The 14,931-nt window shown below is 33.8% G+C and overlaps 1 protein-coding gene across 1 annotated transcript; it reads right to left on the reverse strand.

Annotated features, from left to right (window-relative positions):
- Nucleotides 1–1,651: 1,651 nt before the first annotated feature.
- LOC111204708 (1-aminocyclopropane-1-carboxylate synthase 8-like) lies at nucleotides 1,652–3,864 on the reverse strand. Its single transcript, XM_022700006.2, has 4 exons — nucleotides 3,430–3,864; nucleotides 3,208–3,339; nucleotides 2,940–3,100; nucleotides 1,652–2,842 (listed from the first exon to the last, which is right to left on the reverse strand). The coding sequence occupies exons 1-4, from the start codon at nucleotides 3,574–3,576 to the stop codon at nucleotides 1,873–1,875; spliced, it is 1,410 nt and encodes a 469-aa protein (XP_022555727.1). The 5' UTR covers nucleotides 3,577–3,864; the 3' UTR covers nucleotides 1,652–1,872.
- Nucleotides 3,865–14,931: the final 11,067 nt, after the last annotated feature.

Below are 14,931 nucleotides of genomic sequence, written 5' to 3' on the forward strand. Positions count from 1 at the left end.
TTGGGATATGTTCGTAAACCAGCTTATTGATCAAGCTTCCAAGCAATGGAGAGTAGAGATGCTGGAGGCATTGATAGACCCAGGAGACATCCCCCTGATCCAGAGCATTCGTCCGAGCCATATATTTAGAGATGATGGATACTGCTGGAGTTATACAAAGACCGTTTTGTACACAATGAAGTCGGGATACAAGCTTGCATCTCAGATGAAAGAGGAGAAGCACGAAAGTGCAGTCATGGAGCCGAGCTTTAATCCCTTGAAAGTGATGATCTGGAAGTTGAAAGCACCAAGGAAGATTCAACACTTTTTGTGGCAAGTTTTGTCGGATAGTGTCGCGACTTGCAGCCGTCTTTCTGATAGACATTGTGGAACCGACAGATCATGTCCCAGATATGGACATGAAGAAGAATCACTTAATCATCTCTTGTTCCTTTGCCCCCACGGCGCTTCAAACATGGGCACTTTCAGATATATCAACCTTTCCGGGGTTATTCCCGAGCGAATCCCTATATGAAAACTTTGACTACTTACTCCTACGTGCAACAAGGAATGGATCCCCGGGGAATATTCTTGCTAGTTTTTCATGGATCGCATGGTTCATATGGAAAGCTAAGAATGAAAAGATTTTCAACGGTAAGCAAATTCTACCTCTGGATACTGTACTACATGCTACCCAAGAGGAGGAGAACTGGAGAGTGGCACAAATAATATCGAGTCAAGAAGTGAATGGAGGAAACCAACACGCAACTGACGGGAACATGGAGAATGAGTCACCATATCCAAGATGCCAAGTGGATGCATCCTGGATGACAAATTCGACAGTTTCTGGTGGAGGTTTTGTTCTCGAGCTGGCGCCTGGAACCCATATGTATGGTTACATTGGTATGGACCAGACTCTATCTCCTATGCATGCGGAGTTCACCATCTTGCTATACGCAATGAAAAATTCCCTACAACTAGGAGTTACATCGATGTTCTTTGAATCAGACTGTCTTCAGCTTGTCAAGCTGATTAACGATGAAGAAGATTGGCCAGCTATGGCTTCGGAATGTAATGAATTCATTCATCTCTTATCTCTTTTTACTGTTTTTTCAATTTCTTTTATCGCAAGAGAGCGGAATGTAAGAACGGACCTTTTTGCAAAAGGAGCTCGTTCACAAAACTCTATTTTCTTCCATGTAGACTCTGTAATCCGGATGGTTAGCCCACAAAGCTAACCTTTTCATCCTGAATTAATAAAGCATGGAGTTCGATGTTAAAAAAAAAAGAATCAACAATCTACTACTTAAGATTAACTCGAATTTACATGAATAAAGAGATCTCGCTCGCCTGTCTACGTGGCTTTGAGTGTATAAATGGGTTCATCTATTGAATTATAATGGTAGTTTTCGTTGACTTACAAGTCACTACAACGAAATCGATCACTTCTAAACGAAGAATTGAATATTGAATGCACTAATTTATCTTATTGTCAACTAGTAGAGTAATGAATAAATTCTCGTAGCTGTTCAAAAGGATAATAAGACTTAACAATGTGAACATAGTCTACTACTACTATAGATAATAATTAATGAGCGGATTTATTGGCCGGACCCAAATTACGGCTTCTCAACCAGAAATGTCGCCGGCAATTATTCAACACGTGACATGTTTTACCGTAATACTGAAGCAATTTTTGACAATTTTTTTCTTTTCAAATCTCACTACAATGTGAAAACAAATTATACAAAAAGCTACACTGCATGAACTTTTCTCTATAAACTTTACCAAAATATAGAATTCTGATAAAAAAGATACATCTGACGAACAAATCACTAAAAATAATGAAAACCAATCATATTTATTATACTTTTATTATAAAAATAAACCAGACTATCGTTCCTCGGGTTCACGGTCCTGAAATGATAACCGTAAAACCCAATTAGAGACTTTCATCTTTCTTAAAGGCTTTAGCCTTTGATGTTCACTTTGACTTCTTGTCGTAGATGACGGTCCATCAACGAACATCTTCAATCTAATCAAAGCAACCTTTAGTGTTTCCTCGCTCATATTCGCGAAACAAACCCTAAACCAACCCGGTTCGTTGCAATGGCACGAAGAACCGGGAGAGATATTGATCTTAACCTCGTAAACGATTTTTTTCCATAGCTCAATCTCGGCTTCAAACGTGTTAGATCTCAATAGGTGTCTCATGTCGACCCAGCAGAAGAGTCCAGCATTGCTCTTGAGACACTCGATACCTACAGCCTCTAGACCAGACACAAGCTTATTGTGTCGATTTTTGAGTCGGATTTGATTCTCTTTGAGGTAGTTCTTTGTGAAGTTTTTGTCGGATAACAATGCGGATAAGAGGTACTGCGTTTGAGAAGATATTAGACCGAAACTAGACATTTTTGTCGCTGCAGCCACAACAATATCATCGTTGGAGTAAATAACTCCAACGCGAAAACCAGGTAGGCCTAGATCTTTAGACAAACTGTAAACGATGTGGACACGTTTAGAAACATCGGTGTTTTCGAGTTTTTTTTCTTTGAGGACTTCCATTACGCTGATGAAACCAGGAGAAGTGAAAACAGTACCCGAGTAGATCTCGTCGCTTATCAAATGTATATTCTTACGTGACACGAAATCTAAGAGACGGTTTAGTTCGGTTCGGGTTGTTGTAGTACCCAACGGGTTAGATGGGTTGGTTATAAGGACTCCTTTAACTTTTAGGTTAAGCATTTGAGCTTGCTTGTAGGCTTCTTCGAGTGCGGATTTGGTGGTGCGGAATCCGTTTGCACTTGTGCATTGGATTGGTACAATCTCAACTCCGGTTCGCCATTTCAAATCCCTATCAAATCTGCAAATGATAAATGTAAAAAGAAAAGTGTTTTAGTTAACGTAAGCTTTCATGTTACTTGTGAATGAAGCAAGGATTTCAACAAAAGTTAACTAACCCTGGATAATATGGAGTAGGGAGCAAGAAAGCCTCTCCAGGATCAGCGAGACAGAACATAAGAGTTTCATTAGCCGAAGTAGCACCCGCGGTGAGGACAAGCTTTTTAGGATCAAAAGAAACTCGGTTTCCTCTATTTTCCGACATGAAATCCGCCATAGCCTGAAAAATAGTTATGACAAAAACATACCGATTTAGAAAATTGTGGTTTAATAGGATAATAGTTAGTAATATTTATCCGATTATTTTAAATACTTATATAATCCTACATTCTTGAAGGAAGGAAGGCCATGGTAATCTTGGAAGAGAGCTAGTTCCCGGAAAATAGATTGGCCTTCTCTTTCGAAGTTTGCTGCTTCAGGGTTCTTGGCAAGCCATGACTCAATAAGATTGAAAGATAACTGCAAGAGCGAACCAAGACCATAAGATATATAACATTTTGCTGTACACTAATTGTCAAATCTATTTTATGATTAGTGTTAGCTAGTTACCTGATTTTCTGCGAGACCCATTTGGATAATGCCATTAGGGTTCTTGACCTCGTGGTAAGGGTTCTTCTCGTACGCTTCCCAACCCAGAAAATACGAAGAATCTTGGCCATGAGTGATGCAAGTAGCTTTTCTTGACAATATACCCATTTTCGTTAGCTCTAGAGAGAGAGGGAGAGAGAGGGTAGGAGAATAAAGTGGAGAGAAAAAGTAGATATGGAAATGAAGATTTGAGAGAGAATGAAAAGAGATGTTTTGATTGGATTGTGGCAGATGTTGTAGGTAAGCTACGATGGAGAGGGTCACTAGGCATGTGTGGATGTTTATATATAGTTTTCATGCTACGCCACGACAGAAATTTGACCAGTCAGATATTCCAATTTTCAACAATTTTTGTTTTAATGATTAATCAAGAGAATTGAGTTTGATCCAAAAAAAAAGATTAATCAAGAGAATTAAAAGAATATTAATCAATTCACGCGTTTCCATCCACCGTCCCTAATCACTCAAATAAGCTCAGCTTAGAGAGTTATTACCACGCTTACCACAACGGTTTATGTTACGCCTCTCTCTTCTAAAGGCCGTTTTGGATTAATGTGTGCGTTTTAGGTTATTTTACCGTTAAGAGTGAAATTATTTTAGATAGTTAATAAAAAAACCATGTAGAACAAAGAGAGAAACAGTAACGAGATGCCCGTAACGACAGGAAATCAACTTGTAAAATGGGATATATACAACCCACATATTAAAATATATTGGCAACAAGTAGTACGAATAATTGAAAAAAGAATGTGAAATTGCCATTGTTGCATTTAGGAACTCTTTGGACCATGTTAATGTTGGTTTTTACCAAAAAAAAAAAAAAAATGTTGGTCCAGGAAATTGCCATTACAGTCCTGCTTCACAATCTATACTGTTGTGAACGTTGTCGGCTGTATTTTTTATATAGTTATTCTTGGGTTCATCTCCTAGGGTGAACTTCTAGGTTCACCAACCAATAGAATTTCATTATTTCAAATTCGATATCTTTAAAAAAAGAAACAAAATATTGTCAAGTTATATTATGTTTTTTAAAAAAAGTAAAAAAAAAATAGTAGATACAAAAAAAAGAATTTTAAAAAATATATTTTTAACGTCGTCAGCAAAATATTAAACCCTAAATCCTAATCTGTAAACCCTAAACCCTTGGGTAAACCCTAAACTCTAAATAAAAAACACTAAACACTAAAACCCTAAACCCTAAGCCCTAAATCTTAAACCCTAAACCCTTGAGTGTTTTAGTGTTTAGTGATTTGGATTTAGAGTCTAAGATTTATCCTACAGTTTATCCTACAGTTTAGGGTTTACCCAAAGGTTTAGGGTTTAGGATTTATGGTTCATGGATTAGGATTTATGGTTTAATGTTTTGCTGACGACGTTAAAAATAATATTTTTTTTGTAATTACTACTATTTTTTGTTTATTTTTTTTTATCTTTTAATTTTAAAAACATAATATAATTTGATAATATTTTATTTTTTTTTTAAAAGATATCGAATATGAAATAACACAATCCTATTGGTCGGTGAACCCAAGAATAAGTCTTTTTTATATATACTTTAATAGATAGTTTATTTATTTATGTAAACTAAATTATATTTTCAAATATATATCTATAAAATTTCACAATATTACAACTGGAAGGCTTGAAAAATGCTGGAATTATAATTAACATTCACGCTAGGTTCTAAAACTCATTAAAAGTGTTACTTACGAACAAAAAAAAAATCCTTACGTTATACAAAAAATCCTTACATCTTTAGATCTATATATATAATTAATTTATTTCCAAATTTGAGAATATAACAAAAGTATTAAAATAATAATTAAATAGAAAACTATTTCATTCTTTAGTTTCTAAATCAGGTGCTAAATTTTAACACAAATGAAATTTTAGAATATACGTTTTTTTTTTTGTGCTCATTTTAGAATATACGTTTTTTTAATATATTAAAAGACTTGAGGATATTCTCGACACATCGGATAGAGAGCTTCAACGCATGCGATTATGTTGGTTGCAACTTGCATTACATAGTCTGTCTTATTTTCTTTTTTTTGAACAACAGTCTGTCGTATTTTCAAACTTGATATTCCGAAGTAATATTCTATAACCAAATCAAAATATGGTTGATGACGTATACAAACGATAAAACCAATGAGAACAAGAACAAGAACAAGATGAAATCTTTGAACGAATTATATAGCTAGTTCTCTCGCCGGAAATGTGTCGGAACATACCAAGTTTAATTCGAGTTTTCTTCTTCTTTTTGCATAATGATAACCACTCAATTAAATTTACAAATTATATTAATAATAAATGCATATGTCTATTTTCGGAAACTAATATGGTTGGATATCGAACCAGTAATTAAGTAACTTTTTTGAGGTGTGAAAATCGTAGTACTTTTTTACAAAAAAAAAAAAAAATGGTAGTACTTGTTTCTTTTATATCATACTGTATGTCGTTCTCAGTTTGTATTCCCCGAAATTGAAAAGTAATCCATCTTGTGATGCCGAATCACATCGTGTTTATTACTCCCTCTGTTCCTGAAAGTAAAATTTTCTAGAGTATGCACGCTTATTAAGAATTTAATAAATGTTTATAATTTAAATTACTTTTTACTTTATTATACACTTTTCAATAACTTCCCACCAATGAAATTTAATCAATTCAAATATTCTCAATTAATGTTCCTTAAAAGTATAAAAAAATACCTTAACAATATAGAAAATCTATCTTTGTGGAACAAGAAAAAAATCTAAAACATCTTACTTTCGGGAACGGACGTAGTAGTTTAAAGCTTAAACAGATGTCGGCTCAACGATCGCTTTTGCTTCTATCTTTTCAAAATTTTACTTTAATTTTACTTAGTGTGCGTATGTTGTCCGAGCTGGTAAAATGCCGAAAACAATGATGAAAATATAAATAAAAATGGGACAACAATAGTTATTGTTCAACAACTTAGTATACTGGCGCAGTAAACGCGCCCATAGTTTTTAACTCCCTGATTAATCAGGTTTCCCGTTGTAACTTGTAAGCATAGATCCCGACATCTTATAAACGGATCCAATATAGTACTAACTTACTAAGCACTTCTATTTTTTAGTTTGTGATCCATTACTTTTTTTCTGGTGATTCCATCATCTTAATAAAAAACACTTGTACAAAGAGTTCGTTTGACTTGTACTCTATTTTCACCCGTATTAGAAGAAAACAATCTTTCTCACACTTTTTGACTTTCAGAGTTTGCAGATTATAAGTTATGTATCTCGCGAAAACTTTTGACTATCTGAACAATGCTCTCTTACAAAGTGCTCTTTCGAACGATCAGAATTGCCAAATATATGTATGTTTAGTTTGATAATTCATCGTTTCATTGATTATAGGTCGATTTAGTCAAACCGTGTTCAGAATCAAAACATTTAATACATTGCCATTAAATATATTCAGCTAGAGGTACACATGTAGTATCATTTGTCAAACTGCATTAATGCTATCCTGTATTGATATTTTTCCCTTCTTCACTATTTTTGGAATATCTACTTCAGAATCAACTAGCGGTATTTGTCAAATTTTTTTACTTTTAGCTGACTGAAATCTAGTATAACATATGTGATATATGTAATCACATGTTTTAAATATCCTAATTATTTAATTTTGATAATCATAATTAAACAAGTATATCTTATTAAATAGATAAAATGGTATATATACATATAATAATTAAAAAATCAAGAAATAAGTAATAATCAAATTTGAAATGTTTTATTACTCTTCCACATAGTAGTGCTATATAGTTTTATAATATTTTTAAAAATTTATGGTAGATACCAATCAAGAGATGATTAAATCGTGATATGTAATATATTGGTTTGTATTAGTGTTACTATTTTATTCTTTTACTTAAATACGGTTTAACGTATGCTGTTGAAAGAACAAAAAAACTAATCAAGTACTAATGAAAATCCGAGACCACGCTTAATAGGGTCTGCATATAATATTGAGACTAGGATATGACCCGCACTTTTTAAGTGTGGGATTATTTTTGTTGAAAATATATTAATACGTCTATTTGTTCACTAATATATTTAGGCGTGGTCATTAATTTCTGAATCACTTACATATTATTTTTGTTTTTTTGTTTTGGTTTGATTTTAATTTTGTAATGTTTCATATGGTTAAAGATGAACAAAACATGAAACAATTTGATCTTTCGGTGGATAGGTTGTGTATTAATAAAAATGAAAGAGTCCAAAATTTAAAAACAATTTTTCTATGGTAGATAAAGTTTAGGACTCTAAATTAATACAGTAGATTCAACAAAAATGGGTCCATATGTATATTTTTCCGACAAGGTCTTGCGGTTTGTGACCTTTAAGTTCAACAACATTAAGTGAAGACATATTGTTGTATAATACTCCAAAAAGTGCAAATCCCAAAATAAACTCGTACTCCTTCCTATTCAACATGGTGTATATTTTAGAATTTCAGACATATTAATAAAATATATTAAATTTTAATTATAAATACATATTTTTTTGTGAATATTTATTTTTCATAACTGTAAACCATTAAAAATCAATTTTGCAAATTGTTTTTAATTTCTACAATTAATTATTATTAGTTGATAAAAATGCATTGACAATATAAAAATATATTCTGAAACAATTTTTTTCAACATGTATTTTTATGAAGCGGAATGAATATGTTAGTTAATTAATTGATCTTCGACAATATGTTTCCTTTGTACGTATAATTAATTTAAAAGTTGACATTGAGATAAATTAGCATGGAGACAAGACTTCCGATAAAAAGACAAGACTTCCGAAAATATACATATTGGTTTCTAGGGAAGGGGAAAATCAAACATGTATTATGTACAATTGAACTGGGTCTGGTGGCCCAACTAAACCAAATTGGATTTTGTGGGTTTGGTTTTGGTTAAGTTATTAGTGATTACCGGTAAGTATATCGGGGTCTTTTAAGCAGCAATTTATGCTTTATTAAAAATAATTTACAGGTGAGTTTACCGGACTCATTCTCATTTTTGTTTCGATCATTTTCCTCTGGAGAGAATTTCACTATCATACATTTTTCCTATCGAGGAAGATGTCTCCTCGGATTAGTTGTCGAGCTTCGCCTTCAGTTTCTTCGTTGGTTTGTTATCTTGCATAGCGGTTTATAAGAAGTTCGAAGATGCAATCAAAATTATTATGGTCTTTTTCATAGGTGAGGGCTAGCCTTCAACATCACACTATATGATTAAATTTTAAATTTCATACTCTATCGTGAAGGCTTTCTCATTCAAACTTTGTTTTGAATTCGTTGTAAACTTCTTGTGAATATCTATCTTGTTTAACTTATTCAGATGTTGTAGCTTTTAGTTATTATTGCAGAGGATGGATAATCTTCTCTTGTTATTGTAGTTTGCAAGTTGAAGTTTAATGAATGAAAATAAGACTCTGAATGGTAACATGCGGGACAAGTGCGATATGGTTGTAACAGTAACAAAAACATATAAACATGTAAAGATTTTTGTTACTATTATTCACGGCGGTACGCTGCAGTCCATCACTATTCGAAGGCTAAATTGTGTTCACTCGATCTAACCATTTGAAAGCATTGGGTAGCGATCAATTCTACATTAATGGAGATCGGTTTTACTTATGTAAATGGCATAATATTTATTGCTTTAGTTTTTTTGGTAAAAGTGTATTGCTTTAGTTTTAGTGATTTGTTGTGTAAACTGTTTCTTTATAAAAGAAATGCACCTGTTTCAGAAAATATTCTAGTGTGATCAATAATCTAAATTTTACGAAATACATGTTTAGGGATTTAAGGGGATAATAAGCACGTGAAAGCCCAAACGCATATATGTCCCACAACGAAAATGTCACATATTATCCGTGAATGCAATATATATCTATACAAGATTAATAGTCACGATGTGAATTTCTATGGAGTGGGGTTTATAGTATTGCCAATCTATAAATAATCATTTTTATTTTTCAACTAATCGATTTGGGTCCAATTCAGATTGAGTGACAACTAACGTGACGTTCATGTAGCTCCGATCCTCAAGAATTTCCTACGAGAGACACTCTATGGACCAATTTTCTTCACCTCTTCCATAACGTAGGACCCTTCTTCATCCCCTCCATCGTCAATTTTACATTTCTTTTGTCTCTTCTTCCTTTCTAAATAAAAACAAAAACAGCTCGATATTTTTCATTTTGACAAGGAAAACATATTTATCCAATTTTTATGTCTTACTTTTGACTCGGATGGCCATAGTGTTTCATAAGCAACCCAAAAACCCGACAATGTTGTTCACTACCGTTGAATAAACTCGATCTTCAATTCAATTGGTCTTTGTTTTGGCTGAAGTCAAAAATATATATATAATTTTTTTATTAACACGAGGGTGTCTCGGACCTAAAGAAGAGTCTAGATTAATCATCAAGGGAAAGTCTAGCCTATGGATAGACTCTCTCTTCGGACGTTCAGATGGACCGAAAGCAACTCATATCCATGTGAATGTCCAAAATAATGTGAAGTAGTTTCGCACAACAAGTTGATCGAAATGTGTTGGCGTCCCAAACCATTTCTCTTACCACTCGACTACAAGATCCCGAACAAAAATATATATATTTGATTGCATAATTTTACTTTTGGTAAACATGGAGAACTATAAATGTGTTCAAATAACCATAACAATATTTGATTGCATAGTTTTTTCGTAAAGATAATTTAACTTATATATGGTGGTTAATCAAGTAGTTAGGTCCATAAAGTTCATTATGTTGCACACATTGACTAGTATTTTTTTTTACATCCATTCTTTATAGTTGAGTGGTCCTCATAACAAATTCTAGGTCTCGAGATTTCTGTGAGATTGAATTTACTGGATCTTATAAGTTATAACCCAATAAAATTTGAAGTTTATTTTCAGTTAAATTAATTAATGTCCGTGCAAGTTGGAGGAAATTAAAACACGCAACATGTACACGGAGTTATTCCAATAACTAGACGTGATATCTTTGAAGCGCATATATATATGTAGCGTTTAGGCTTTGAAGTCCCTCTTGTGTGTCGTTAACAAGTTGCATAATTGGTGGATATGTACCTGCATTGTCCAAGTCAACGAAAACTACACATATTATTTCAACTAACTCCTTATATTTTTTCGGTGTAAAACTAAGTCCTTATATTATCCATAAAGTCTAAACCATTTTATTTTTCGACATGTTGAGATATATAATCAATTATCAAAATTTCTAATAGAATCGATAACTCTTATCACATCACTATTCAGTAACGTCTCTCTCTGGAATGCATTCTCTTTTACAGCTAAAAACATACTTTCTCAAAAAAAAAAAAAACAGTATGGGAATGGGAGACGTTACGAAGGTGCGTGCGTGTGGGGGGGGGGTTGTTTATGTATGGGAGTGATAGATTAAAATCGATGTAATATTATCTTTTTTTTTTTTTTGATAATCCAGGGGTTTCCCCACTTACGTGGGTCATTCTCCTGGGTCCGGTTAGGCAGCGGTCCACTTCATCCGGGAGGGCTTTACCTGGGCTGGGGACAAGGTCCAACACCCAATACCGCATTTGGTGACAGAATGGGCAGTTCGCCTCCGCCTGGCGTCGAACCCGTGAGCATGACAATTGGCCCACAGGGTCCTTACCAAGTGAGCTACCTCATCCCATCATGTAATATTATCTTTGAACCTAGTATTCTTTTCGTGCTAAAAAAAACCTACTATTCTTTTCATATTATATAAGTTATCTTTCTAGTATTCATTATAAGTTATATATTAATTTTACTTAGGATCCTTTATACTAAAGTCACATGAGCAATCAAAATTTTGACACATGACATGACATGGCACGTGGTTACAAAAAAACAATTTTGATAAAATAAAATGTGATCTCTGATTTTTTTCACATTATTACTCCCACGTTCGTTAAATCACATATGAAACTGTTTTATATGCCGAAAAAACTGTCTTATCTATTTTGGATCGAAATATTTTATTCCATTAATTCTCTCTCTCTCTCGTTTCTTCATCACTTTTTTTTATTCTCCATCGCTTTGTTCTTTTTCCATTAAGTTTTTCGATATAAAAAAAACTTCATACAAATTTATGGTTACTCTTAATTTAGATCCAGTTTCCTCTTATTTTTCAATTAATAATATTTTAATAGTTCATCTCAGGTTAAAGTGACACTTGAATATATTTTGTTTCAAAGCTTAATTTTTCAATAGAAGTTTGGAAAATCAAAGCTTTGCCAGCAATGAAGGTAATAATAAACAATTCCAACTCTTATCTAAAAAGTGGATACTTGCATATGTTGTATACTTGCCTTGCTTTTGCACCAAAAAAAAACAGAAACATAACAGAAACATAAAAGAAGATGACAAAAGACAAACAATCTTTCTTTGAAATTATTATGAAGTCCATTTCTAATGCAATAGAATGACAATCGGCACAGACCCATCTCCCCACTGCCAAAGTACCTGCAAATACTGGTCTTCCTTGTGTGTCGCGAACTCCTCCTGCTGCCGGCCCTAGCACTGTGATCTGCAATGTAGATGCAGCATGGGACGCCCAAACTAGAAATTGTGGTATCAGTGACATTTTCTCGGGGGGGGGGGGGGGGGGGGGGGGGTTTGTTTATGTATGGGAGTGATAGATTAAAATCGATGTAATATTATCTTTTTTTTTTTGATAATAATCCAGGGGTGGGTCATTCTCCTGGGTCCGGTTAGGCAGCGGTCCACTTCATCCGGGAGGGCTTTACCTGGGCTGGGGACAAGGTCCAACACCCAATACCGCATTTGGTGACAGAATGGGCAGTTCGCCTCCGCCTGGCGTCGAACCCGTGAGCATGACAATTGGCCCACAGGGTCCTTACCAAGTGACCTACCTCATCCCATCATGTAATATTATCTTTGAACCTAGTATTCTTTTCGTGCTAAAAAAAACCTACTATTCTTTTCATATTATATAAGTTATCGTTCTAGTATTCATTATAAGTTATATATTAATTTTACTTAGGATCCTTTATACTAAAGTCACATGAGCAATCAAAATTTTGACACATGACATGACATGGCACGTGGTTACAAAAAAACAATTTTGATAAAATAAAATGTGATCTCTGATTTTTTTCACATTATTACTCCCACGTTCGTTAAATCACATATGAAACTGTTTTATATGCCGAAAAAACTGTCTTATCTATTTTGGATCAAAATATTTTATTCCATTAATTCTCTCTCTCTCTCGTTTCTTCATCACTTTTTTTTTTATTCTCCATCGCTTTGTTCTTTTTCCATTAAGTTTTTCGATATAAAAAAAACTTCATACAAATTTATGGTTACTCTTAATTTAGATCCAGTTTCCTCTTATTTTTCAATTAATAATATTTTAATAGTTCATCTCAGGTTAAAGTGACACTTGAATATATTTTGTTTCAAAGCTTAATTTTTCAATAGAAGTTTGGAAAATCAAAGCTTTGCCAGCAATGAAGGTAATAATAAACAATTCCAACTCTTATCTAAAAAGTGGATACTTGCATATGTTGTATACTTGCCTTGCTTTTGCACCAAAAAAAAACAGAAACATAACAGAAACATAAAAGAAGATGACAAAAGACAAACAATCTTTCTTTGAAATTATTATGAAGTCCATTTCTAATGCAATAGAATGACAATCGGCACAGACCCATCTCCCCACTGCCAAAGTACCTGCAAATACTGGTCTTCCTTGTGTGTCGCGAACTCCTCCTGCTGCCGGCCCTAGCACTGTGATCTGCAATGTAGATGCAGCATGGGACGCCCAAACTAGAAATTGTGGTATCAGTGACATTTTCTCAGGCTGGAGCCCGAGCTTTAAACCTGACGCAGAGAGAATATTTAGGAATATTCTAAATATTCTAATTATTCAAAGTTTTATTTATTATTGGGATAATTATCTCTAATGTTTTAGGGTTTTTATGTTTTCTTTTATATAGTCTTTGAGGCTATGGTTTTATTTAGTTGATGATTTGATTAATAAAAGTTAAGAGATTTCTCTTTATTCCTTGTTTTCGGTAGATCATTGGTGATCTCAACGAATTTAAGAAGACATTGATCTTAGGCATTCTTAGACTAAATAAGATCTTTGTGATTATCCTAGTTTTCCGGGTATTCTCAGAATCAACGGATCTCTAGTTCTATCCTATAAAGCTTCCGATACATCAGGTGGTATCAGAGTTGGTGTTTTGGTTTCTTAATCAAAACTCGATTCTGGAATCATGACGAATTTGTTCGTGGAAAGTGAAGAAATAGTTTTCAGAGAAATTCAGGGTGATCCGATTTTTGACCTTTATGATGATGAGGGTCGGATTCGAGACGAAGGCAATGACGTCGCGGTCAAAGACGTAGGCAGTTGGAGAGATGAAGTTCTTCCCCAAAAGATTCTCGTGGAAGTAAACAACTTGGAGCTAGACAATCCACGTTTTGATGATTATGGTGCCAATTGGGCTTTGACAGAAGATGGCCCAACAAGTGCTTTCACATATCATCGTAATAAGGAGGAGCACATGGATATCAGCTTCATGATGATTACATTGTTCACGGTGCAAGTCGAAGTTGGTGAAATATGTCAACATTGCTTACTTGTTTGGCAAGAATATTGTCATTGGATGCTAAGGAAGAGAAGAAACAAATTAATTGAAGACCAGGACAAATCTTTCCAACCCGGAGAAAATGATGCAGAGAGAATATTTAGGAATATTCTAAATATTCTAATTATTCAAAGTTTTATTTATTATTGGGATAATTATCTCTAATGTTTTAGGGTTTTTATGTTTTCTTATATATAGTCTTTGAGGCTATGGTTTTATGTAGTTGATGATTTGATTAATAAAAGTTAAGAGATTTCTCTTTATTCCTTGTTTTCGGTAGATCATTGGTGATCTCAACGAATTTAAGAAGACATTGATCTTAGACATTCTTAGACTAAATAAGATCTTTGTGATTATCCTAGTTTTCCGGGTATTCTCAGAATCAACGGATCTCTAGTTCTATCCTATAAAGCTTCCGCTACATCAAAACTGGATCCCATCTGTGAGTCTTGCAGCTTTGTCTCATTGGCGTTAATGGCTGAAGCCTTCGCCATCCGTTCGGTGGTTATGTATGCTGCCTCTTCGAAATGTTAAATCCTTGATGATCATGTTTGATTCTCAGTCCCTGGTGAAGTTGTTGAAGGGAGGAAGTTCGGTTCTAGTTTTATTCGGTATTAATTTTATTCAATATCTGTCATTTTAGCTCCTTTTTTATGTTGTTTCCTTTTGGTATGTACCTCGTTTGAGTAATGTGATGGCTGATTCGGTGGTAAAATCAGCTTTCTCATTGCTAAACTCCTCCTCTTCTAATGGAGTGTAATCTCTTTATGATATGAAATGAATGTGTTT

Source organism: Brassica napus, chromosome C3, assembly GCF_020379485.1.
Source record: "Brassica napus cultivar Da-Ae chromosome C3, Da-Ae, whole genome shotgun sequence".
Lineage (NCBI taxonomy): Eukaryota > Viridiplantae > Streptophyta > Magnoliopsida > Brassicales > Brassicaceae > Brassica > Brassica napus.

Bases quoted from the DNA above. Each gene is read 5' to 3' on its own strand.
- LOC111204708 (XM_022700006.2), bottom strand. From the start codon at position 3,576: ATGGGTATATTGTCAAGAAAAGCTACTTGCATCACTCATGGCCAAGAT. The intron at 3,340-3,429 runs GTAACTAGCTAA...TCGCTCTTGCAG, and splicing joins TGGGTCTCGCAGAAAATCAG to TTATCTTTCAATCTTATTGA. The intron at 2,843-2,939 runs GTTAGTTAACTT...TATCATTTGCAG, and splicing joins CCTACTCCATATTATCCAGG to ATTTGATAGGGATTTGAAAT.